Source organism: Tachysurus fulvidraco, chromosome 8 (genome assembly GCF_022655615.1).
Source record: "Tachysurus fulvidraco isolate hzauxx_2018 chromosome 8, HZAU_PFXX_2.0, whole genome shotgun sequence".
NCBI lineage: Eukaryota > Metazoa > Chordata > Actinopteri > Siluriformes > Bagridae > Tachysurus > Tachysurus fulvidraco.
In genome coordinates, this window is record NC_062525.1 from 20,295,233 (window position 1) to 20,322,409 (window position 27,177).

Consider the following 27,177-nt stretch of genomic DNA (forward strand, 5'->3'; position numbering starts at 1 on the left):
CAATTGACCCAATTCTCACGCTCTCACGTCACACCCCCATATTCTCACGCAGACTCGTGCAGCAGTGAGGGGAAAAAAACCCCGCGCCGTATGATCTCGCAATGCAACGCGCAGAGAGACCAGACAGACAGTGTAGTGAGTTTTTTGTGGCAATTGTGAGGGAAATACATACACAATTTATTCCCATAAACTGTGTAGTCAGCCGTTCTCCCTCCCATCTGCACCGTGTGAATTGTGAACGCAGGCAGGTCAGTGAGTTACAGGGCACTCCGTGTCTCCGTCCAGTTTAGACTAGTAACTAATAGGCCTATGCTGTTATATAGTTTATGTAGAATTAAGTTAGCATTAGGAGAGTTGTTTGTTTTGCAGCACTGAGCAGTTATTGTATATATCTTTATCATAAAAAACAGTACAAAAGCATTTCCAGATGACAAATATTTGGACGTGCCTAGTAGTTAATGTTAATTATTGTTTTCTAAGAACAGAATGTCAAGTCAATGACATCCCATATTAAAATGATTTTATTTATATCAATCACTCAATCATATCAATCAAACTCATCAATTATGTCCAGATATTTGACTGGTGGTGGTGTCAGTAGCTCTCTCTCGGGTCTGGCCTTAACGTTGAACAATCTTTGTTTTCAGGGGTCTGTTTCAGAAAGGAGGTTAAGTGTTAAGGTTAAGTATATATGCATGCATCTTCACAGTGTTTACATGCTATTGATACTGTTTATCATGGTGCATTGAGGTTTATAACAAATCTTAAAATCCTCACTCATCACTGTGTTTTTTTTTATTATTATTTTTACTTTCTGTTCCAGTGGTACGTACTGAATGTGGGAAAAAGGCATTTAAATTCGCTGCTCCCTCTGCCTGGAATTATTTGCAAAGTGCATTAAATCTGAGGACACTGGTTCCGTTGGACATTTTTAAAAAACTTTTATATTATTTGGAAAAAGAAACATCGGGCTGTAGGTATTTTAATTAGATTTTGATTGATATTGAAATTTGATGGATTTGCTTGTGTGTGTGTATGTATTGTTGGATGTTATTTGTTAAACTCAAACGTGCTTGCATCTGTTAGTCTTGGCCAGGACGCTCTTGTAAAAGAGATTTTTAATCTCATTGTGCTTCTTTCCTAAAATAAAATAAATAAAGTAAAATAAAGTTAGAAAAAAAAGTGAAAACTGAGTATGTTAACCCTGAAATGAGGGAAACTTTTGGCTTTCCATTTCAGAATGGGAGGTATGTTAAACCCGAGAAAGCAGGTTAAGTCAAGCCCGTTTCTGAAAGAGAGTTAACTTATACTCAGATTCTTTTTACCATAGTAACTTACTGTACTCTGTGAACCTAACCTGGTCGGGAGCAGGTTTTCTTCAGTAAACCCAGACTTTTTTTTCGGTCTCCTCCCCTTTTTTTTAAAGAGGAAGCTATGTTTAAACACCTCATTCATTGCACACATTTCAGTTATGCAGAGAGCATCAAAGGAAATGAAATGGTATGTCCTTTTATGGGCGATCCTGTTGATGAAGAGGCTGTATTAATTCATAGGGAGTTACATTTACATCGGGAGAGGACTTCTAGTCCCAGAGTGGATTTCTGGTCATATCCCTATGCAATTTTATTTGAGCGATACCGTTTTTCTTTACAGTCAATAAGATGCATCCATAATCTCATCCATCCTTCCATCAGAAACATCAGCCATCGCGGCCGTGCTCTTACATCTGAGCGGATGCTTTGCGTTGCCTTACGTTTCTTTGCAAATGGTTGTTTTTTTGTATAACATCGGGAATGCAGAACATATTAGTAAGGCTAATTAATCATGATATCCACCACCACAAAAAAAAAAAAAAGAAAATGAATAAACACAAAATCATAGTAATTTATATGGTATAAAAAATAAAGTTAGATTTTGATATACAATACACACACAGTGGTCCTGTTTTTTTTCTTTTTGCACCTTTGTCACACTTTAATTTATTCATATCATCAAACAAATTTAAATTTTAGTTAAAGATAACACAAGTAAACACAACATGCAGTTTTTATATGAAGGTTTTTATTATTAAGGGAAAACAAAATCCATCCTACATGGTACTGTGTGAAAAAGTGCTTGCCCCTTAACCAAATAACTGTTTGGGCCACCCTTAGCAGCAAGAACCTAAATCAAGCGAATTTTGGTGCACTCGTCTTGGCAGAATTGTTGTAATCCAGCCACATTAGAGGATTTGTCTTGACTAGATGTCAATACTTTGACTAGGACACTCCAAAGTCTTCATTATGTTTTTCTTAAGCCATTCCAGTGTGTTTTGAATCATTTTCCTGCTGCAGAACCCAAGCTCACTTCAGGTTGAGGTCACAAACAGATGGCCGCACAATCCTTCAGGATTTTTTGGTAGACAGCAGAATTCATGGTTCTGTTTATCACAGCAAGTCGGGCAAACACTTTTTCACACAGGCCATGTGGGTTTGGATTTTGTGTTCCCTTAATAATAAAAACCTTAATTTAAAAACTGCATTTTTGTTTCCTTGTGTTATCTTTTACTAATTTTTATATTTGTTTGATGATCTGAAACTTTAAAGTGTGACAAATGTGCAAAACAATTTAAAATCAGAAAGGGGCAAACACTCTATCTATCTATCTATCTATCTATCTATCTATCTATCTATCTATCTATCTATCTATCTAATCTATCTAATCTATCTAAACCAAATCCCACAGACACACAAGCAAAATCTTCCCTTTCGTATAGCTTTATCTTTATGCAGCACAAGGGTGCTCGAGGCAAGTAGTTTTATTTCATTATTGAAATAGCAATATAAAAACTTCTTGACTTCATAATGGGATGTTGTGGAATGGGGTGTCCAACAGGCTCATATAGGTGTGATGGTCAGGGGTCCACATACTGTTCATACATCATACTGTACCCTTCAAACATCATTTACCATTACAAACAGTTCTGCAGCCAGGTTGCAATTTTTGCACATTACAATTTTAAATGCTGATACAAACTCTTTTGTGCATTACATTTAAAGTTTACAAAACAATAGTATCCTCATTTGCACTTGTTCAGAGCCAAACAGACTCTATATATAGTGGTTGGTGTTATCTTTGTGTATCTGTCTTGTAGCTTGTAGTGCTTTGTCTTTTGTCTTGCACTGTTTACACAAGGTTGCACACATGCACTTTATTTTAATTGGTTAAATTCATAATTTAGCCCTTAGCTCTGTGTTTTAATGTATCACCAGGGTTCTGGAGGAAGGCTGTTTCATTTCTTTGTGTACTACATTAGATATATATGGTCGAAATGACAATAAAACCTTTTTTTTATTATTTTTTTATGCGATTTGTGTGGGTTTGGCGGCATCTGCAGGCGAGCGGCGGTACAGCGCAGATATTCCGCCCACACAAACACGGCTATTCCGGAAACCTGCTAAACTTTAACTCCTGCTTTCATGGCACATTTTTGCCTGAATGACAGTCTGATGTTCATTGATGGATTGACGGCGTGTTGACTCTAATCGAAACACGGCTTATCGGTGGGTTTCGAGCACGAACTCCTTCGTTTTCTTCTCTCTCGCTGGCTTTGATTTACAGAAAGCGCAACAGTTTGGCTCACTTTTAGACAGCACAGCGTAGCATTCCTGTGCCTGGTTAGCTTAGCTTAGCAAAGCATAGACAGGTAACGCCTCTCCTTCAAAACACATCTAATTCACTAAATAGTTCTGTTTATTTTCGGTAACATAACATTAGAGGATTGCTGCTGAATTATGTTTGCAGCGGTTGCTAAACTTTAATTATCTCAAAAAAGTCTCACAAGCTAAGATTATATAAGCTAGGCTAAGCTAACGTAACTAGCTGCTAGAGGTACTTCGACTTGCTAAGTTGTATTAGCTAACTCGTTTTGATCATACTTTTGCGTCACTTCCGGTAAAGTTCACAGTTTAGCCCAACACACACACACACACAGAGCAATTAAAGCTAACTACAATGCAACAGCAGATATAGTGTAATGAACGTGTTTACTAACTAGTTTATACCCTGTCCAGTACACTACATTAGCGTTAAGTCACTAAGCACACTACTTAGTGATTAGTTACAATTTAATTTTCTGCGAGAAACATTAGTGTAATAGTTCTAACTGAGTGACTCGTTTAGAGGCGGGTTTTTTATTTTTATTGTCATTGTCAATCAAATAAGCCACGCCCTATAATGCTGGAAAATGAAGGGGGGGGGGCTCGAAATTTGTTGAACATTTGAGACATGGCCTTTCTGTTTCCTGTCCTCTCTCTCTCTCTCTCTCTCTCTCTCTCTCTCTCTCTCTCTCTCTCTCTCTCTCTCTCTCTCTGTCAGGTAGAGATGGCGTTATGGATCCAGGCTCAGCAGTTACAGGGCGATGCCCTACACCAGATGCAGGCGCTCTATGGCCAGCATTTCCCCATAGAAGTGCGCCATTATCTTGCCCAATGGATTGAGAACCAGCCTTGGTGAGGCACACACATACACACAGAATCAGAAAATTTTAATTAAGGTTTGGGAATAAATGCTGTTGACATTTGACTATTTGACTAATCTGGGGTGTGTGTGTGCACGGTGCATGTACAGGGATGCCATAGATGTGGAGAAGCAGCAGGAGGAGTTTAAGGCAAAGCGTTTATTGGACAGTCTGATCCAGGAGCTGCAGAGGAGGGCGGAGAGTCAGACAGGGGAGGATGGCTTCCTGCTTAAAATCAAACTGGGGCATCATGCCACACAGCTAAAGGTAACACATAAACACACGTGCATGATGATGTCATCAGAAAATGTCAGCCAGTGATGCACACTGATGACACACACCCTAACCTGCATAAAAACTTTAAGGTGTGAATAGGGCTGTAGTGTTTTTCTCTACCTGGCTTTTTGTCTGCTTTTCCTTTATATACAGTATGTTTCTTTGTCTTTCCATCTGTCTGTCTAATTGTTTGTCTGTTTCTCTCTCTTTATAAGTACTTCTGTCTTTCTGTCTAATATTATGTGCCCCATCTGTCTGTCCCTATCTAAAATTCTGTCTGTCTGTTTGTCTTTGTCCGTCTATCTGTATGTCTGTTCGTACACTTTTCTGTCTCTTTCTTTATCTGCCAGTCTTTCTGTCTTGTGTATCTAACAGCTTGCAGCTGTCTGTCTGTCAATCTGCCTGTCTGTTTGTCTCTCTGTCTGTCCTGTTTCATTCCTCTGTTAACATTTTTTTTTTGTTTAGAGCACGTATGAGGCGTGTCCTATGGAGCTGGTGCGAAGTATCAAACACATCCTCTACACAGAACAGAGACTTGTCCAGGAGGCTTCTAACGTGAGACACGTGCACACACAAACACACATCAGAGCTACAGAGCGATTTACATTTTAAATGCATCTTACTTTGTGACAGTTTAACAAAAATTCGCTCATTTTATAACAATTAACAACTCGTGCATTTTGAATTTTGATTGGCAGGTGAGCTCTACAGGGGGTGGTGCTACAGATACTACGTCTCAGAAATACCAGCAAATCAACCAAATGTTTGAGGAGCTGCGCGCCCTGAAGCAGGAGACGGAGAATGACCTGCGTAAAGTCCTGCACAGTCAGGAGTACTTCATCATCCAGTACCAGGAGAGCCTGAGGGTCCAGGGTATGCACACACACACACACACACACACACACACACATACACACACACACACACACACACACACACACACAGACACAGACACATATCTTCTTGTTCACTGCATTTGTACTCCACAGCTGCACTACATTGGACGTATATAAAACAGGAGTCATTATTGTTTTTTTATTTTTGTAATAAGCCTGTTTTATTATATAAGCAAATTAAGTAATGATATTTAAATTCAGAAATTCATATTTCTTAGCGTCTCTTTCTTATTTTCACAATTTCACTTATTTTTTTTACAGCTCAGTTGAGTAGTTTAGCGAGTTTGCCACCGACCGAGCGCGCACAGAGAGAGACGAGTCTACAGAGCAGGAAAGCTACATTAGAGACCTGGATAACCAGAGAGGCTACCACGCTGCAGAAATACAGACAGGTAACACACACACACACACACACACACACACACACACACACACACACACACACACACACCCACCAAAACATCTGAACTGGACTTTCAGAGCAGTCATGTCAGTAACAGTAATTGATGCCAGTTCATGTTGATAAAGAAAGAGAAAAAAAAAAGCTGTGTGTGTAGGAATTGGCAGAGAAGCACCAAAGGACACTGGCATTGTTGAGGAAACAACAGGCGGTGATCGTGGACGATGAACTGATCCAGTGGAAGAGGCGACAACAGCTAGCTGGCAATGGAGGACCTCCAGAAGGAAGTCTAGACATCCTGCAGTCCTGGTAAACACACATACACACACATGCACCTACTGTAAACATTATACCTAAGTGAATTTTGAAGTTTCTTAGTGTTAAGTCCTTGTTGCTGTGTTGTTCAGGTGTGAGAAGTTGGCCGACATGGTTTGGCAGAACAGACAGCAGCTCCGGCGTGTTGATCACTTAACACAACAGCTCCCTATCCCTGGCCCTACAGAGGAACTGCTCAAAGAACATAACGCTACCATCACCGACATCATCTCAGCACTCGTCACCAGGTGAGTTCACTACAGACATGAAGACACATTACACCTTCACTGATCAGCATCTGTCACCAGGTGGGTTAAATACAGCATTCAATTCACTTAACATCATCACTGATGTCATCTGGAGAAGTGAGAGGGCTCAACAGTGGCAGCTTGGCAGCACTGGGGCTTGAACCCTGATCCTCCAATCAACAACCCATGGCCTGAACCCAGTTAGTGACAAAGTAGCACACAAAACAAACACATTTGCTTTGTCAGTTAACAATAAAACAAAAACAATTAATGCTACCATGACCTCCTTTAACACTAATATCAGGTTATCACATTTGTTTTGATTTAACTGTAGTCTAATAATTAACATCAACAATTGAATTATAAGTTATTTTTGTTTTCTGTCTTGGCAGCACGTTCATAATAGAGAAACAGCCTCCGCAGGTGTTGAAGACCCAGACCAAGTTTGCCACGACGGTACGCCTGCTGGTTGGGGGAAAACTCAATGTCCACATGAACCCCCCACAGGTGAAGGCCACAATCATCAATGAACAGCAGGCCAAAGCTCTGCTGAAGAACGAAAGCACCAGGAAGTGAGTCCTAACAACACACTGGTTACATTTAAAAAAAAAAAAAAAAAAAAAAAAGGCCTTTGACTTTTGAAACATTTCCTTATTTGGTCATTATTTCCTGTCATGAAACATGCTGAAGAGGAGCAACATGACCGCAGTTCTGATTTACAGGGCTCTCAAGTGTCACGCATTGAGCATGACAGTCACTCATTTCGGTCTTTTGTCATGCTCTCCTGCCACACATTGTATTTCTCACAAAGAAAAACTTACTATTTATCATATATTTTAATATGGAACCTAATTTAATATGGAATCAAGTGCGTCTCCCCTGGAGTTCTTAGTCGAGCCTGACACTTATCAGCCTATTAAAAAAAGAGGCTACACCATAGCCAATCAGAAAATTCAAGTTTTCAATTCAAGTTTATTTGTATAACGCTTTTTACAATAGACATTGTCACAAAGCAGCTTTACAGAACATAAACACAGAGCAGAAGGTAAACATAATTAATGATAAAGGAATTAACGAATAATAAAAGAAATAAGAATTAACAGAATAAAAATTCTAGATTATTATTAGCTGTATATAGTTCACAGTGTGTATGTATTTATTCCCCTATGAGCAAGTCTGAGGTGACTCAGGCAGCAGTGGTAAGGAAAAACTCCCTTAAATAGGTAAAGGAAGAAACCTTGAGAGGAACCGGACTCAAGGGGGAACCCATCCTCATATGGGTGACACTGGGGGTGTGATTGTAATATACAGTCAGTTAAATGTTGTATTGGTGTAAGGTTCAGGGACTTTTGATCTCCTGAGTACCACAGAGTCTAACTGGAGATGTCTCAGGATTCTTAGAGTCGGCCTCGGCTCAGTGGACGTCCAAAGGCTTCGTCCCACAGAGGACGTTGGGAGCTGGTACAATGTCTGGATGCCTCGGGATGGGTACAAAGAGAGAAGCAGTGGAAAGGGATTAACATATCTGCTGTTCATAAAAATGTGCTGGTCTGATGTACTGGTGCATGATATTATGGGATGTATTATGTGTACACCTGACTAAAGAGGTGAGTTTTTAATCTACGTTTAAACTGGGAAAGTGTGTCTGCACCCCGAACACTATCAGGAAGACTATTCCAAAGTTTGGGAGCTAAATAAGAAAACGCTCTACCACCTTTAGTGGACTTAGATATTCTGGGAACTACCAGAAGCCCTGAGTTTTGTGATCTCAGAGAGCGTGAAGGATTGTAACGTGTGAGAAGACTAGTTAGATAGATGGGAGCTAAACCATTAAGAGCGTTGTACGTAAGTAGCAGCAGTTTGTAGTCAATTCTAAACTTAACAGGTAGCCAGTGTAGAGATGATAACATTGGGGTTATATGGTCATACTTTCTTGTCCTAGTGAGAACTCTGGCAGCTGCATTTTGGACTAACTGTAACCTATTTATTAAAGATGCAGGACAACCACCTAGTAATGTATTACAATAGTCCAGTCTAGAGGTCATGAACGCATGAACTAGCTTCTCAGCATCAGATACAGACAGGATGTTTCTCAGCTTGGCAATGTTTCTAAGGTGGAAGAAGGGTGTTTTGGTAGTATGGGCGATATGATTTTTAAAAGACAAGTTACTGTCTAATATGACACTGAGGTCTTTCACTGTCAAGCTACTAGTAACAGTACATCCCTCTAAATGGGAGTTAAGTTGTGAGAGTTTCTGTGCATTGGTTTTTGGACCTATGAGTAGTATTTCTGTCTTATCGGAGTTTAACAATAGAAAGTTGCAGCTCATCCAGTCTTTTATCTCGCTAAGGCACTGAGTTAATTTGGACACTGTGGCTATTTCATCTGGTTTGAGATATATAACTGTGTGAGATATATATATGTAACGATGAGATATATAACTGTGTGTAATCAGCATAACAATGGAAACTAATCCCATGTCTTCTAATAATGTTCCCTAATGGAAGCATGTATATAGAGAAAAGCAGAGGTCCTAGAACTGATCCTTGAGGGACCCCATAATTAACTGGTAGTAAACTGGAGGATTCACCATTTAATTCTACAAAATGGTATCGGTCAGACAGGTAGGATCTAAACCAGCTTAAAGCCTGACCATGAATACCTGTGTAATATTGTAAGCGATGTTGTGGTCTATAGTGTCGAATGCAGCACTAAGGTCAAGTAGAACTAATAGTGACATACAGTCTTGGTCCGAAGCTAAGAACAAGTCATTTGTAACTTTAACAAGTGCAGTTTCTGTGCTATGATGGGGCCTGAAACCTGACTGAAACTCTTCAAGGATATTGCTCTCCTGTAAGAAGGAGCTCAGTTCTACAGACACAACCTTTTCAAGTATTTTAGACATAAACGGGAGGTGTGAGATAGGTCTGTAATTTGATAGTTCATTAGGATCTAAGTTAGGTTTTTTGATGAGAGGCCTAATAACTGCCAACTTAAAAGACTTTGGGACGTAACCTAAAGATAATGAGGAGTTAATGATATTAAGAAGAGGCTCACCAGCTTTATGTAACACTTCTTTCAGTAGTTTAGTTGGGATGGGGTCTAGTGAACATGTTGTTGATTTAGCTGTAGTAATAAGTTTATCTAACTCTTCCTGTCCTGTACTTGTAAAGCTGTGTAAAGCCTTAGGTGAGATTGTGTCACTGGTTGCTCTCATATGTTGAGCGTCACCTATTTTATTCCTGATACTTTCGATTTTATCAGTGAAGAATCTCATAAAGTCCTCACTACTGAAATGTGATGGAATAGTGTACTATAGTACTAAAATAGCACTATTGTATCTGGGTAAGATTTAACAGAACAACCAATGAAAAAAAAAAAAGCATATCCTGGAATTGTTCAGCATCATCCTCGCTCACCCACAGAGAAAACCACTTGAGCTGCGAGCATCACTTTGATCACAGAGTAAGTCATGATCTCCTGTTGTAATGTTACAACAAATTCAGTGACATTTTGATCTGTCAAACAGTGAAAGTGATCATGAGCAGGAAGCAATGACCATATAAGGAAAGCAGGAGGCTACGGGTCGGAATATTGGTGTACAGAATAATATAATACATTGGAAGCTATTTTATTACTTCTCCTTAGAATGTTTGAGGACAGGAACAACATCCAAATAAGGTCAACAGAGAGCACAAAGGATCCAAAATGCTTGTGTGTGTTGTAAAAAGCCAAAGGGCTCAGAAAAAAGATCGGCAAGCAAAGCGTTTTATTCTGTGTGTGTCTGTGTGTGTTTGTTTCAGTGACAGTAGTGGAGAAATCTTGAACAACAACTGTGTCATGGAGTATCACCAAACCACAGGCACTCTGAGTGCACACTTCAGGAACATGGTGAGAGCAGCAAGTGATTTGTTAAGCGCTGTTCTGACAACAGTGGTACATGAAGGGCAGCATGAACTGAAATGTGGCTAATGTTAACATGACTAATTTAATAGCACAAGCAGGGTAGAACTGTGGGGTCAAGCGAGGGGATGTGTACAAATGCACTTGCATGCTCATGCATATTCATTAATATTTGCATTACATGTAAGGGTAACAATCTTAAGTTGTGTGTGAGAGGTGAACAGGAGTGTAATCATGTGTCCCTCTCTGTCTCTTTACCGTCCAGTCTCTGAAGCGCATAAAACGTGCAGACCGACGCGGCGCAGAGTCGGTGACGGAAGAGAAGTTCTCTGTCCTCTTCGAGTCGCAGTTCAGTGTGGGCGGAAACGAGCTCATGTTTCACGTCAAGGTCACATCTCCCGTGAATTCTTAGCAGTTCCAGGACGATCTATTATCTTTAAAATGTTGATATATTAAAATATTAATTTTAAATGTGTTTACTTTAACTTTTTGGTCTCTCGTTGTAATTTTTTTTTTTTTTTACTAAACATGAAACCAAAATAGATTTTCTAAGCTTCCTTGCTTCATTTCAAATTCATATTTTTAATACAAATAAATCTAAAATCATCACTTGAAAAAGTTAGATTTAATATTAACATGTAATACTCACTAAATAAACATTTATTAAGCATGTTTCCAACCATCTTTCCATCGCAGACTTTATCGCTGCCTGTCGTGGTAATCGTGCATGGTAGTCAAGACAACAACGCCACGGCAACCGTCCTGTGGGACAATGCCTTCTCTGAGCCGGTAATTTATTGTCATAATTATGTTAAACAGCTTCTTATAACATTAAGTCATGTTGACGCCGTGTCCTCCTGCAGGGTCGCGTCCCCTTCGTGGTGCCTGACAAGGTGTCATGGCCGCAGTTGTGTGAGGCACTGAACATGAAATATAAATCAGAGGTGCAGAGCGAGCGGGGTTTATCGGAGGATAACTTGGTGTTCCTGGCCCAGAAAGCCTTCAGCAGTTCGAGCAACAACCCTGAGGATTATCGCAACATGACCATGACCTGGTCCCAGTTTAACCGGGTAGGAGAGCACACTGGGCAGAACTATCAGAACAATCCTAAAAGTGACCAGATATCACTGATTCATCTGCTGTCTTTTGTTTAGGAGAGTTTACCAGGAAGGAACTTCACCTTCTGGCAGTGGTTTGATGGAGTCATCGAGCTGATGAAGAAACACCTGAAGGCTCACTGGAACGATGGGTAATGCTCCCAGAATGTTCCATTAGCACAATCCATTGGGTTAAACAGCAGGGTTAGACATGCGTGTGTGTGTATGTTTTCCAGGGCCATCCTGGGTTTCCTGAATAAACAGCAGGCTCAGGACATGCTGCTGTCCAAACCGAACGGCACGTTCCTGCTGCGCTTCAGTGACTCAGAGATCGGAGGGATCACCATCGCCTGGGTAGCGGAAAACCCCAACAAAGCAGGTTTGTCAATCAATCTGGCATTTTATTTAGTCAGTTGACCGCAACAGTCCATTATGAGTCAGTTGATCAACAGACAGGTGATCAGTTAAAGGCAGGGTCTCCATTGTTGGAAAGGCAATGTTAACATTTGAATAACAATGTTGACTAACCCAATGGGTCCCACCCCTGTATCGATAGCTTCACCCACACATACATACGTAACCCAGGCAACTAATGGAAAGAAATGTGTCTTTATCATAGCTGAAGGGAAGAACAATACGATTGCAGATAAACAAACAAGCATAATCATGCAAAGGACAAAGGCATATATTAGTTCTGTGTAACAAAGCAAAACCAACGTTACTCACGGGGAAACTCGAATCTGTGAATATGCGGCCAACTTCCCGCTCCTTCAGTTCTCTCCAGCGCTGGAAAGCTGATCCTATATTAACACGTCTTTCTTTGTTTTTATCTTCCATGTCAATGTTAAAACCGCTTTCTGCTAATGTCACACATGCGCACTGAACACTCTCTCTGCCCATATTGACAAGACACACGTTACACGTTATTTTTGTATTTCTTATGTTTGGCGGCCAAACGCAGTTTCCTGAAGCATTTCTCAAACAACGGAGACCCAACCTTTTAATTAATAAAGTGAATTGGGTCTATATTCAAAATCCTTTGAAACCAAGCATCACCTCAGGAACTTAATATAAAGCAGTCTGTAAAATAGCACTAGATCTAGCACAGCATTTCATTTTACATGCTCTTGTAAATTGTACTCTGAAATTTAAATCTGTCACGTACACCATACACCAATCAAGTAATAAATCATGTAGGCTATTCGTGTTATTAATTAATGATATGAATCAGTCAACCAGTCAGTGAGACAGTGTGTGTGTGTATGGATATATATATATATATATATATAATGTGTGTGTGTGTATAAATATGTATGTGTGTGTGGTGTTTCAGGAGAGAGGATGGTATGGAACCTGATGCCTTTCACGACAAAAGATTTCTCCATTCGTTCCCTGGCTGACCGCATCAGTGACCTGAACCACCTCCTGTTCCTTTACCCCAACCAGCCCAAAGACGAGGTGTTCTCCCGCTACTGTACTCCGCCCAACGGTATGTCTCCACCAGTAACCGTACACTCCTGCAGAATGCAGCTTCTTTTGTGAAACGCCTGTTGTGCTGGTAGTCGGTGAAGCATTCATGTTTTCTTTTCTATAAATTAATGTTCAAGGAGAACAGAATGCTCTAAAATGTTCCTTAATGTCTAGGATCACTAGACACATTGCAGTAGCACAGTTTCTATGTCTTGATCAGGGCTGTTTTACTTCCTGTGTTTCTGATTGCCTGGTGAATGTTACATGCTACTCGCACCTGAAATGCTGGTTGGAATGTCGTATGGTGTAGGAATGACTTTACATCCTGAGTTGTGACCAAATTGTACTCAGTGTGTTCAGCAGTCCAGAATCACTCAATGTGTGTGGCGATTTTCCGTAGCTAAAGCGGTGGGCGATGGCTATGTCAAACCAGAGATCAAACAGGTGGTCAAAGTCGAGTAAGTATTTATATTCTTTATGCTTTTGATAGCAACTTTCCTTCTTGGTGAAGTAGTGTCTCACAGAAGTGAGTGTACAGCTTGTATAAAGGTGTAAATTTGCTGTCCCCTCAAAATAACTCAACACACAAGTACGTGAATACTAAGTACTAAATACCCCTAAGTGAAAATGTCCAACTTGGGCCCAATTAGCCATTTTCTATCCCCGGTGTCATGTGACTCAGTGTTACAAGGTCTCAGGTGTGAACGGGGAGAGTGTGTTCAATTTGGGGTTATTGCTCTCACTGTCTTATACTGGTCACTGGAATTTCAACATGGCAACTCGTGGCAAAGAACTCTCTAAGGGTCTGAAAAAAAAGAATTGTTGCTCTACATAAAGATGGCATAGGCTATAAGAAGATTGCCAAAACCCTGAAACTGAGCTGCTGCATGGTGGCCAAGGCCATACAGTACCGTGGTTTAACAGGACCAGCGGTTGACCAATGAAGTTGAGTGCACGTGGTCAGTATCATATCCAGAGGTTGTGTTTAGGAAATGTTGTGATGTGTGAATGCTGCCAGCATTGCTGCAGAGGTTAAAGGGGATGGGGGTCAGCCTGTCAACGTTCAGACCATACGCTGCACACTGCATCAAATTGGTCTGCATGGCTGTCTTTTCCAGAAGGAAGCCTCTTCTAGAGATGATGCACAAGAAAACCTGCAAACAGTTGGCTGAAGACAAGCAGACTAAGGACATGGATTACTGGAACCATGTCCTGTGGTCTGATGAGAGAAACTTATTTGGTTCAGATGGTGTCGAGCGTGTGTGGGGACAACCAGGTGAGGAGTACAAAGACAAGTGTGCCTTGCCTACAGTCAAGTGCATGAGTACTGCCGGCACTAGGGAGCTACAGATCGTTGAGGGAACCATGAATGCCGACATGTACTGTGACATACTCAAGCAGAGCATGATCTTTGGTCCCTTTGGAGACTAGGCTGCAGGGCATTATTCCAACATGATAACGACCCCAAACACACCTCAAAAATGATCACTTACCTTTCTTGTTAAAGAAGCTAAAGGTAAAGGTGATGGACAGGCCAAGCATGTCTCCAGACCTAAACCTTATTGAGAATCTGTGGGGCATCTTCAAACAGAAGGTGGAGGAATGCAGGGTCTCTAACATCCACCAGCTCCGTGATGTCATCTTGGAGGAGTGGAAGAGGACTTCAGTGGCAACCTGTGATGCTCTGCCAAGAGGGTTAAGGCAGTGCTGGAAAAGAATAGGTGGCCACACAGAATATTGACGCGTTGGGCCGAATTTGGACATTTTCACTTAGGGGTGTACTCACTTTTGTGGCCATAGGTTTAGACATCCATAGCTGTGTATTGAGTTATTTTGAGGGCAGAGCAAATTTACACCTTTATACAAGCTTTACATTGTAGCACAGTGTCATTTCTTCAGTGTTGTCACATGAAAAGCTATAATAAAATATTTACAAAAATGTTAGGGGTGTACTCACTTCTGTGAGGTACTGTATGTTAACACATAATTACAAAACTGTGCTAGCCATGTAGACTAGCTAACAAGGCGTTAACTAACATCACTAATAAGCCAACAGACGCAATGTTATACTGTAGCTAGCTAAGCAGCTAATGTCTAACTGGCTAGAGAGCTGCAACAGTATTGTCGGATATATCTGATGTCATAATGAAGCCATTGAATTTTTTTTTCAATCCCTTACAGGTTCGCCTCATCCAATACCGAGCAGTCACTTGGAAACCCCACCTTCATGGACTCTTCCCCAACCATCACTCAGCCAGGCAGTTTCACAGTCTACCCTTCCATGTGAATATAGCTGTTTAATCATTTTTAATGTTATCTTTCTATTATTTGAGGTGGAAGGTGAAACATCAGTATACAGAGTCATAACGCAAAGATGAGAGAAGTCACCTGATTGACTAGCTTTCACAGTATTCGCATCAATGTTGTGTGTGTGTGTGTGTGTGTGTGTAGCAGTGACCCAATCTTGGATGAAAGCGGAGACTTTGATCTGGACGAAACGATGGACATGGCCAGACAGGTGGAGGAATTCCTCAGTCAGCCTTCAGAGGCGCAGTGGAGTGGACAGCAGTCGTGACCTTTAAACTACACAGAGTGACCCTTGGGGTTGCATACCATATTTTTCCGTCAGTGTTTTTGTTGTTGTCATTCTTTTTTTTTCTTTTTTTTTTTTTTTTAAACAAATGTGAACATGCTCAATAGCTTGCCAACGACTTTGTGATGTTATCTGTGATGCTGCTTCTTTGCATGATGACAATGCGTGCGTAACATATCTGTTTTGCTAGCCAACGTTTTGGAAATGTAGGACAACATTTTATATTAAATAACATGAAAAGTGACAGAGAATGAAAAAATAACCAGCCCTGTAAGCTAATGCTAAACATTTTAGAGCTAGTCTAGGTTATCGGTTATTCAAAGCTAACAGAAAATTTTACTCAGTTGTGAAACTTGTTTTATCGAGTTTTAAAGAATGAAATAATCAGCTGAGGAATATATTGGACCGCAGGAACACGACCTCAAGTGCGGTTCTGAGGTGATTTTTGACAGAAACCTAGCGATCACTAAATATCTAATATTTGCAAGAAATGACACGTGTCCAAAAAAAAGCTATATATAAAAGAAAGATATCTATATAAAAATAATATCATTTTTATTAATTATATAAGATCATAGCTCCATCATCATCTTAGTTTGTTTCAGCTTTGTAGTCAACTTTTACCTAAATATCACACGGATCATATTATTCAGCTTATGTGACAAATGTTCGTGTAAGAGTGTTTGTACATCGTTGTGTGTTCCAGAAATGACTGAGTGTCTGGATTACTCTAAAATATGTGATTTAGTCGTACTTGAAGGTTCGGTGGCCATAAAACGGTCGATATGTTCAGAGCCGGGTTCGGTGTGTACGTCTGAGCTCCCTGCTCAGACGATTGAAATCTCCTGCGTGTAGTCCAGGTCTTTTATTAAGTAGAAGAGTCTAGAGCAACAAACAAGCACTTGCCTTTAAACTCATTGTAAAATCAGGGACAGAAGAAAGCAATAGTGTTATTCTTTGCTGCCGAATGTAACATGATAGAATAAGAGGATTTAAAAACACTAATCTAATATATCGATGAAAACCGTTCTAAATAAATCCGTCAAATACGAGACGAGTTTATTGCCAGAACGATTGTTTTTAATTAATCATATTAATCACTGAACTTAATGGCTTCTGCACTCAGTATTCAGCAGCACAGAGAACAGAACTTGATCTAGCGCAAACTGTTAACATTTTGGGTTATTTTTTAACATAAATTACTGGGGTAAGAAATCTGCAAAATTGTTATAATAAAGTGAAGTAGTCATAACAGTTAGAATATAAAAAAAAAACCCTAAGAAACCCAAAAAATCCTATTTCATTTCAAGTTCACTTTGGCATGAAATGTATTTTAATGCTTTAACAACTATTTTTAGCAGGATCTAGATTAAACTCAGATTAGCTGAGACCATCTGAGAAATGTAGAGCTTATCTCTGGCTGCAGAGTCAGGGCGCTAACATTCACTCAAATGACACTGGACCAATAATTAGCATGATTAGCATTAGTCTTACTGTGGGCTGTCTCTCTCTTTCTGTGCCTTATTTTAGACGCAATGCCTGGTAGACCGAAAGCCTTTCAGAATTTTTCTCCCTTCGGACCTGAGAATACAGGACGTTTTACCCGAACGATTCCTTAAGCCAGCTACTGTTTAAAAAACAACACATTTTTATCGAAATCCTTACTACCTCTGATCAGAAAGCACCTGAACTCAAGTTTCTTGTCATATACAGATTTTTTTTAAACATATTAATTCTGCTATACATACATATTTTGTTCCCAATGATACTTTCTTTTTACCCCAACAACATCCTGCTCTATGTCGCTAAAAGCAAATCTATAAATTTCTTTAGTGCCCATGTGATTTTCTTGAAATGTTTCCTCACAGGTGTGTAAACAATCCGGCAAACTGTCACTCTTAATTCTTTTTTATTTTATTTTTTTTTGTGTTTGGTGTCATAAACAAAAGCCATATAATGCTGGAGTGACCTGTACTCTGAACTTCTTTTGAATCAATTTTTGTTTTTCTTGAATTTATCAATCATACCATTTTGGTTAATTGCTTAATATATTTTTTAATACACAATAGTGTGCTAGTAAATGCCACAATCTCTACTTTATCTTCATTTATTTTTGTTTATTTGTTTTGTTTTTATATAACTAATTATTCATTTATGTGGAAAAAGTGTCTTCTTTTTAAAATGTCAATTGTTACTCTGGCCCTATGGATTAAGCAATTGCAGCCTTGTGGCAAATCTGAAAACTATTTTAAATTTACATTTTTTTTATTATTTTTATTTCTTTGTTGACATTTCTGCCATAGTAAACACCATCACAAACTCTAGCTCATAATTTTATAGTTTTAATATTTTTTTCAATAGATATATCCCTCTGGATTAGGTGACTTATTTTAAAGGTGTATTACAAAACCATGCCTTTATTTTTTTCTTATTGTTTCTCCTCATGTTGGGAAGAAACTTGACTCGTTGCCCAAAAAACTTGTACCTGTTTTAAAAGTCTCTATTATTTCTTTTGCTTCATTAATCTCAGTTTAGGAACTCAGGAAAACACGTTGCTCATAGAGAAAATATTTACAAAATAATGATATACGTATGAAAGTTATCTATGAGGAAAAAAATAACTTTTAAATATTTTGTTTATTACCTGATGTTTGGCACTAGAATGTCATCTGCAGTAGGCATGTGCAGATCTCACATGTTTGTGTCCCGATATGTGGTGATGTATTGAGTGTTTTTATCAGCATCTTTTCTTATTGGTCAGCATTTTATGTCAATGTTAATTGCTCAGGGTTTGGCTTTGTCGTAAATGTTCTGTGATTTAGAATCTGGTTTACTCCACAATCGCTCGCTAGCTTCATAGCACAGATTAACCGAACGGTAGCAACGATAATCTACAGTAAAAGTATTATGGATGCCAAATATTGCAATTTAACATCTAAGTTATGAATGTTGATTCAACATTTTTCTTAGTAGTCTTATCTTTGTTTTAGTGGTTCAATCAGCTGTGACTCCTTGAGTTGGTTGGATTTGAATCCTGGATTTGGTTGACTGACATGTATAGTTGTGTGGCTCAGTAAATTGGTAGCTGTGATTCATTGACAAGTTGAGTCAGTTGGTTTATTTGTTTTTCATTTATTTATTAATGAATTCTTAGTCTCGTTGCTGCAGCCCGGGTTTGATTCCCTGGGAGCTAAACCAGACACTGAAGAGCAAACTCTCAGTGCCGGTCCAAGCCTGGATAAAATGGGAGGATTGTGTCAGGAAGGTCATCCATTGTTAAACCTGTACCAAATCCAATATCCAGGATTTGTGGATTTTCTGTTGAAAGAATAACAACATTCAAGAATTTTCAGTGACTGTGGGGAATAATTTATCCTTTAGGCAGAAGCATTTGCATTTGTGAAACATTTACATGTGACTCATTAAATTGATCAGCTGTGGCTCACTGTATCAGTCAACAGTTAGTATATTGTATAGTAGTATATTGAATTGGTCAGTGGTAGCTCATTGAGTTAAGAAAGGTAACATGTTTAATTGAACCGGTGTCCCTCACTGAACCAGTCGACAGTAACTCAACGATTCTTTGCTATGTGACTCTTAAAATTTATGAAGATAACTTATTGAATTGACTAGCCCTAGCTCATTGAATCACTCATCTGTGACACAATGAATCACCATCCTTGGCTAATTGAATCAGTCTGCTGTGGCTGAATCAGTCTGAATAACTGAGTATTGACACATGCCTTGTGGAGTCCGTGTAGCTTCTAAGTAGTGTCTGTGTGGATAATCTCTTATGTAGTGTGATGTTTAAGAGTGGATGTACCTACTTCAGTATTCCTTCCAAACCTTTGCTGACATGTTGTACGGCTCCCATGTCCCAGATCCTAATGTCTTCAATCACACACTTGTTGCGCTTTACTCTGCTTTTCTTGTTTTTTGTTTAATGTGTGCATTTGGTGTCACTTGGGAGTTGAGAGATGATTATAAAGTTTTATAAATATTTTACCCTTTAATGTTACTGGCCTTTTTTTGTTTGTTTTTCCTTAGATCACATTCAGAACTATTACTGCAGTGGTTTCACTATTCACATCTACCACATTTGTGTTGCTTTTGTTACTAAACTCACACTACATGACTTGCTAGTCTCCTGATTGTAAGGTTGTGCAAACATTTGCACTTTACCGTAATTATATTAACTATATGTTACGGTAAAAGTAGTGTATGTGAGTTGTAACGTGGCCCATGTTGAGACACTGCGCATGCGCAATGCAAATCCGGCCATATTTTTACTTTCACTTTGTAGTTCTATGAGGTAAAAAGGTAAAAGAAACACCGACCGAATAAACCGATCAAAATACAATCATTTCTATTATCAAATGTTTAGAACTGTATCACGCAGTTATAATGGAGAGCAGAGAGCAGCTGTAGTGCCGTCGTCGAATGACGCCATCACGCCGTTGCGTCAAAACCGGAAAAGTAATTAAGGAAGCGTAGATATTATTAAGCATGATAGTAAGGAATAAGCTTAAGGAAGCGTAGATATTATTAAACATGGTAGTAAGGAATAAGCTCGATGCGAAGATTTAATTATTAGAATTAATGAATCGCTTTTACGGTCATTTTACAGCCATGGGTTGTGTTTGGTGCGCTGTTGTCGGTTGTGGTGTAATGGCGGTGCTAACAGCTGGAGCGTTTTTATCCGGTAAGTGACAACGCCAATTCACTTACTTTCCAGTTTTAATGTTATTGTATTAATGACTAGTTTACATCAAACACGCAGCCAAAACTTGGTAAACATTAGTACAGCACGTGTAGCCACGCCCACATACTTACTAGCTGCGCTGCTGAATTCAGGATTCTGATTGGTCAGAAGGATCTGACAGGGCTCTCAAGTTTTGAAGACAGGCAAGAGTGACATTTTAAATACAATCTCAGGACACCCAGTTTGAGAAGCTCTGGCCTAGACTACTTGTTCTGAGGAGGTGTTGTCAGTGAAAAACTGATGCTGATTATCTGGGAAACTTTCTCTAACAGCAGTCAAAATGTCATTGCTTGTGTTAAACAAGTACTTACTCTGTGCTCAAAGTGATGCTCGCAGCTCCAGTGGTTTACTCTGTGGGTGAACGAAGATGATGCTGAGCAATTCCAGGACATGCTTTTTTTTTTTTTTTCCTTTCATTGGTTGTTGTGTTAAATCGTACCCAGATACAATAGTGCTATTTTCTGATTGGCAATTGTGTAGCCTTTTTTTTTTTTTTTTTTTAAATTGGCTGATAAGTATCAGGCTCGACTAAGAACTCCAGGGGAGACGCGCTTGAGTCCTGCCCGGTTCCATAGAGACAGCGGTGCGGACAGATACATTTTGTTATATGATAAATAGTCAAAAAAAATTTCTGCGTGAGAAATACAATGTGGGGCAGGAGACTGTTACGTGACAAAAGACCAAAATGCGTGACTGTCATGCTCAATGTGTGACACTTGAGAGCTCTGTTTTAATGAGTTTTCCAGTACAGTTCATTCACAAGCTAGACGTTTCACATTCAACAGATTCTAAAATACTGATAATTTAGGAGAAGATGTTTATTAAGCACTAATGGAGGGAGTCTCCAGTGTAAAGCGTACAGCTTTAGGGTTTCTGGGTAACACCACAGGCTGTGATTTTGTTTAATTTTGTCTTATTCATTTCAAGAGATGAGAGAAGGACTGTATAGCTACTTCCATATCAAATGTATATAAATGTATTAAAATGTATATCTTATAAAGGGGTAAAAGTATGCTGAATTCTTTATTTGTAAAAATAATAAAGTTGCAAAGTTACAGCATTTATAAATGTGTATGTATGTAATCTATAGCTTCATATTCATTTATTGTGTGTGTGTGTTGGCACAGGAATGATGCATGGTGTGTTTGTGGCTCTCTGCGCTGTAGCTCTGAGCATAGCTGCCGCTCTCTATGTCGAGTGTGTGAGGGCAGACAGGCGCAGTGTGTGCAGTGTCGTGCGTCACTACCTGTCAGTTTGGTGTGTGAGTCGAGCAGGGAGAAATCAGAGAGACGCGCTGGAGAGAGACACACTGAATGTACGGAGAGCACAGGAGGAGACGCTGCTCAGACGACTGAGAGACACAAAACACACACGATATGGACTTGATTATCACTTTGACTCTATCACAGGTCTCTTACACACTCACACAGAGTTTCTTCCTTAGCTTTCACACCAACTGGGGGGTGGGGGTAAGGGGGATGTGAATACTTACGTAACATTTAAATGTATTTTTTGTAAATGATTCTTTAATATTTCTCCAAGACACCACAGAATTCAGAAAGTGTCACCCCATCACAACATACAAACATTATGAGGAGCTAATACGGCAAGTCGCCTCCGGAGAGAAAAAAGCCATTGTCATGGGGGCACCCATCCTAACGATGACATCAGGGTCATCGGGATGCAGCAAGATGCTCTTGAACACCAAAGAAACCAACAGTGACTATTTCTTACAGGGCATCTCAGTGTGTGTAGACGTCATGAGGAAGTCGTTTCCAGAAACGACGAGTCTCCAGACGAAAGTCAGGCTATTTTACCCAATGGCTGAGCGTTACTCTGAAGCAGGAGTACAAATTGTAGCAACGCCGTTTTCCTCTGTACACACTCTCCATGGCTGTACGAGTCCCCCAGCCATCTTAGAGGTAGAACAAAAAAAAAAAATCATAAAACTTTCACTGCACTGTATGTGTGTTTGTGTGTTCATCCACTGATTTGTTCTGTAGGTGCAGAATGAGCACAGTGCTCTGTACCTTCACCTGCTCTTCGCTCTGAGGGATCGTCACGTTGGCATCCTAGAGTCCAGGTTCTCCTGTGTCGTGTTTGATGCCTTCAGACTCCTGGAGGTTAAAATTCAAACTGTTTCATTCTTTAGCTTTAGATTTTTGTCGTATAGCTGACATCAGTTGAATGACGATTAAAAGAAAAGTGTGTGGCAGTATATACCTTTCCCAGGCTAACACACTAATAATCTAATGAAAATGAAATCATATTAGCATATCATTTTAATTTTATTACTAGCATACTTTGCATAGCAACATCTTAAAATATAATTATAAATTGTTAACTGATAATGTGTTGATACAATGAAACATGACTGATTTAAAAACCGAATCAGCGGTATAGATGCTATAGAAATGTCCGATGTACTCTGATATGTGCAATAGTTGACCTTTAAACCACACAATGTGTGATTGACTAACCCTCTCAATGTTTTTTATGGTGCAGGAGCATTGGGAGGACCTGGCTGATGATGTGGAATCAGGTCGGATCAGCTCCAGGATTGTTCTTGATGCCTGGCTCAGGTCAAAGCTGGAAAAGGGAATGAAACCAGATCCTGTTAGAGGTGATGAACTCAGGACTGCCATCAGCAAGGGTTTTGAAGGCATCGCTCTAAGACTATGGCCTCGTTTACACCTGATTCACACCGTTGACTCAGGACCACATCAGATTTATGGAGAGAGTCTCAGGCAGCACTACTGCAGGGGCGTGCCCTTCTATTCACCGCTCTACGCCACCACAGAAGGTCATTTCATCTGTAATTATGATTCTGTAATCAAGCACAGGTCTGTGCACGTGTATGACAAAAAGACAGAAAAACTGGTACAATAAAGAAGAGTATGGTGCAGTAAAGTGGAGTGTGGTGTGATACAGCAAAGTTTGGCAAATTATATTAGAACATGGTATAGTGTAGTGTTATAGAAAGTATATTGGATATAAACTATAATTGTATATAGTTTATAGTATGTTGAGAGAAGAGGACATATATTGTAGTATTGTTGAGGGTAGTGGAGTGGAGTACAGTGAGAGACGAGGGCATTATAGTGTAATGTGGTGAGAGTAGATGATCACAGTGGTAGAATGGAGTGTAGCAAGTATTGTGGTGCATTATGTAGTATTGTGGAATATGGTTTAGTATAATTGAGCATAGTATGGTAAAGTACAGTGTAGCATAATGTAGTATCGAGTCTTCCAGTGGCGTATAGTGCATTAGAGTCTAACATGGTGTAGTGTGGATTGACAGAGTGGAGTATGGTGAAGTATAGATTGATTTTGTGGAGTATGGAGTTTGAGTGTAGCATGGAGTAACATGATGTAGCAATGAGCACAGTGAAGTGTTGTGTAGTAGGGTGTTGCACTGATTCATACAGTGTACAGATACACATTCATACAGAGGGTTGTGTAGTACAGTTGAGTATTGTGTAGTAGAGAATAGTGTGTTGTAGTACAATGGAGTTCTGTATACTACAATAGAGTTCTGTGTAGTACAGTGGGGTGTGGTGTAGTACAGTGGGGTGTGGTGTAGTTCAGTGTAATGTGGAGTAGTAGAGTGGAGTTCTGTGCAGGTCAGTGGAGTGTGGTGTAGAACAGTGGAGTGTTGTAGGGTACAGTGGAGTGTGGTAGGGTACAGAGGGGTGTCGTAGGGTACAGTTGGGTGTGGTGTAGAACAGTAGAATGTGGTGTAGAACAGTGGTATGTGGTGTAGAACAGTAGAGTTCTGTGTACTACAGTGGTATGTGGTGTAGAACAGTAGAGTTCTGTGTACTACAGTGGAGTGTGGTGTAGAACAGTGGAGTGTGGTGTAGAACAGTGGAGTGTGGTGTAGAACAGTGGAGTGTGGTGTAGAACAGTGGAGTGTGGTGTAGAACAGTGGAGTGTGCTGTAGAACAGTGGAGTGTGCTGTAGAACAGTGGAGTGTGCTGTAGAACAGTGGAGTGTGCTGTAGAACAGTGGAGTATTCTGCATAGTGGTCGTAATAGAGCTCATATTTCGCTTTGTCTCAGGTCTGATCGGAGTGAATCTGTGGCCGCTCCAGGAGAGCAGACGCTATCTGCTCTGTCCTCGCTCCATGTTCTTTGAGTTTCTACCAGAGGAACATTTAGATGCACAACATGGACCAAACACACAAAACACACTCAGCACCCTGCTCATGGATGAGGTGAAGGAGGGGAAGAACTATGAGCTGGTCGTCACCAACGCCTCAGGGCTGTTCAGGTACCGCAGCTGTACCGTAATATCTGAATCTGTTTTCAAATTTAAAGCTGTGTGTTTGTGTGTGTGTGTGTGTGAGTATGTGTGTGAATATGTGTGTGCTCTTGGCAAACACTTATAAACCCCTAAACAAATTAGCAGAGTCTGAATTCACACAACATGCTAATCATGCATGGAGGTAAAAGCCTCCTGAAAGGAGAAGAAGAGAAATGGAGAGAAACTAAAAGGACAAAAAAAGAAAAGGGGAATAATTGAAAATCAAGAGGAAATAGAAAAAAGCTGTTGATTATTTTACTCTAATTTTGTGATACACAGAGTGTTTCTTCCCCTGTAGGTATCGACTTGGAGATGTAGTGAAAGTGGTCACGTTTCACAACCAGTGTCCAGTGGTGGAGTTTCTTTACAGGTCTGTATATAACACACACAATCAGTTTTGGCACCTGAGATATTTTCAATTAAGACTCTTCATTGGAGGTTTATGAGTCTTTAAGACATGTCCACTAACTGAGACTACTAACAAAGCATTTTTATTCTGTGTGTGTGTGTGTGTGTGTGTGTGTGTGTGTGTGTGTGTGTGTGTGTGCACGTGTATGTGTGTGTATATGTGTTGCAGACTAAGTGAGACGCTAAATATTCGAGGTGAAAAAGTGAACGAAGCCTTGTTTTTGGCTGCTCTAAAGAAAGCAGTGACACAGTGGCCCGGTGCTAAATTGGTGGATTATTGCTGTGCCGAGAGTGGAATTCTGGGTAATGATGGAACTTTGCATGATGGTTTCCAGCTGGTATCTGTACATTTGTGTTAGCTATTTGTTAGCTTTATGATCCTGGCTAGTAACAAGGAACAACAACTAAATAAGGAGAGCAGAAGGTGTGCTAATTTTGAAGCCAATTCTGAACGAATTAGAGAGGACTAGATTTTTTTTCACCCAAACCTGAATTGGCTTTTTCTTTATTCTTGGTTTACCAACAAACATGTAAGAAAGAAAGATACAAACTGTTTGGGGGAAAAAGTCTGGTGGAGCTAAAATGTTGAGGTTCTGAGTTTGTTGTGTTGTAGGAGACTCATCAGGAGGAGCTCAGCCTCATTACCAAGTGTTCCTGGAGCTGAGTGGTGTCAGGAACCTCACAGAGGAGCAGCGATATAAGGTTAGTTTATTATTATTATTATTATTATTATTATTATTATTATTATTATTATTATTATTATTATTATTATCTACAAACGATAAATTATTCAGTTATCCAATTTATTAAATGGAGCAAGAAATTCTCAGAAATCTCATGGAAGCATAAGGAATCAGATTATGTGGAAAGCCAGTGGGGTCAGAATCAGGGTGGAAATAGACATGATATAGGCAATGGATAACAGGAAAATAAATAATTGTTGATTATTTTATTATATATTATGTGACACGTGATGTATTAATATAATTTTAAATTATAGGTTTCAAAAATATGTACTGTGCAACTAAGATTTACTAACGGTTATACTTGTTTATCTTGTTTTCTCTCTCTCTCTCTCTCTCTCTCTCTCTGTCTCTCTCTCTCTCTCTGTCTCTCTCTCTCATTCTCTCATTCACACACACACACGCAAACACTTGCAGCTGGACATGTCTCTGCAGGCTGACTGTGCCATCTACAAGTCATTCCGCATCAAAGGCAGCGTCGGACAAATGAGAGTGCAGCTCGTTAGCAAGGGGGCGTTCCAGGAGCTGAAGAGTTACATGGTCTCCTTCTGCCACACCTCCAGAGACATGTTTCAGATGCAGCGTGTCATCCGCAAGAAAGAGTACGCTGACTTCCTGCTGAGGAAAACTGTTTCCTGATACACAGATTTTCATCATGGGAGACAGTGCACACACCCAGAAACACTTACACAGTTTCCAAAGCCAGAGAATTGAGTGAAACACAACGTAAATACACACAATCCTTCTGTGAATAAGAAACAGATTTACAGAGATTAATATCTTAAATATCGATTGCTACAGTGTTTGTAGTCAAAGTGTAGCTTAACAACCTGTATCGTTGTATCAAGAATTTTTATTTAGGAAACTGATTAAAGTTAGCTAAATGTTATCCATGTATTCTTAAGGATTAGCAGAAAAGACTAACACTTTCAAATTAGTGGAACTCTAGAAGGTTCTTGTAGCTCGCCGTCCTGTCACTGGCTAAGTGATGCTAATCCTGCGATGACTGGAGTTTATCTGGAAAATCTTGACGTGTCCAACTTAACAGCGCAGCGGATGTCTAGGCTGCGGCCCAAACAGACACCGTAAACTCGTGCGTGCTGAAGAAAGTTACATAAACAATGTAACGTAAACAAAGAATTACTTCTTCAGGGGAGTGAGACTTATTATTTCCATTCATTAAAGCAGTGTAAATGAGGGCATGCTCGCTATATAGCAAGCTAAACCTGTTATATTTTTAGTCCACTGATGTGAATGTGAGC

At 39.8% G+C, this 27,177-nt stretch overlaps 2 protein-coding genes across 6 annotated transcripts; both read left to right on the forward strand.

The window, feature by feature from the left end:
* Positions 1–3,388: 3,388 nt before the first annotated feature.
* On the forward strand, positions 3,389–19,702 carry stat5b (signal transducer and activator of transcription 5b). Of its 4 annotated transcripts, none has more exons than XM_027176856.2 (19): positions 3,389–3,542; positions 4,357–4,490; positions 4,609–4,765; positions 5,240–5,329; positions 5,473–5,647; positions 5,932–6,062; positions 6,228–6,379; positions 6,478–6,633; positions 7,026–7,205; positions 10,438–10,525; positions 10,803–10,925; positions 11,234–11,326; positions 11,401–11,607; positions 11,692–11,786; positions 11,871–12,013; positions 12,968–13,123; positions 13,505–13,562; positions 15,286–15,387; positions 15,556–19,702. In XM_027176856.2, exons 2-19 carry the CDS (start codon positions 4,363–4,365, stop codon positions 15,677–15,679), a joined length of 2,358 nt encoding a protein of 785 aa, XP_027032657.2. In that variant the 5' UTR covers positions 3,389–3,542; positions 4,357–4,362; the 3' UTR covers positions 15,680–19,702. The 4 variants fall into 4 exon arrangements, with proteins under 4 accessions (XP_027032657.2, XP_027032662.2, XP_047673315.1 ...); XM_027176861.2 differs by having other exon boundaries at positions 15,559–19,702; XM_027176858.2 differs by having other exon boundaries at positions 3,391–3,542; positions 4,361–4,490.
* A 146-nt stretch (positions 19,703–19,848) lies between these two features.
* ghdc (GH3 domain containing) lies at positions 19,849–26,804 on the forward strand. 2 transcript variants are annotated; one of them, XM_047817366.1, is made up of 11 exons: positions 19,849–20,017; positions 20,325–20,399; positions 21,587–21,868; positions 22,002–22,381; positions 22,463–22,582; positions 22,965–23,262; positions 24,521–24,731; positions 25,063–25,134; positions 25,342–25,475; positions 25,786–25,874; positions 26,333–26,804. In XM_047817366.1, the coding sequence occupies exons 2-11, from the start codon at positions 20,327–20,329 to the stop codon at positions 26,552–26,554; spliced, it is 1,881 nt and encodes a 626-aa protein (XP_047673322.1). In that variant the 5' UTR covers positions 19,849–20,017; positions 20,325–20,326; the 3' UTR covers positions 26,555–26,804. The 2 variants fall into 2 exon arrangements, with proteins under 2 accessions (XP_047673322.1, XP_047673321.1); XM_047817365.1 differs by having other exon boundaries at positions 19,849–20,399.
* The last annotated feature ends 373 nt before the right edge of the window (positions 26,805–27,177 follow it).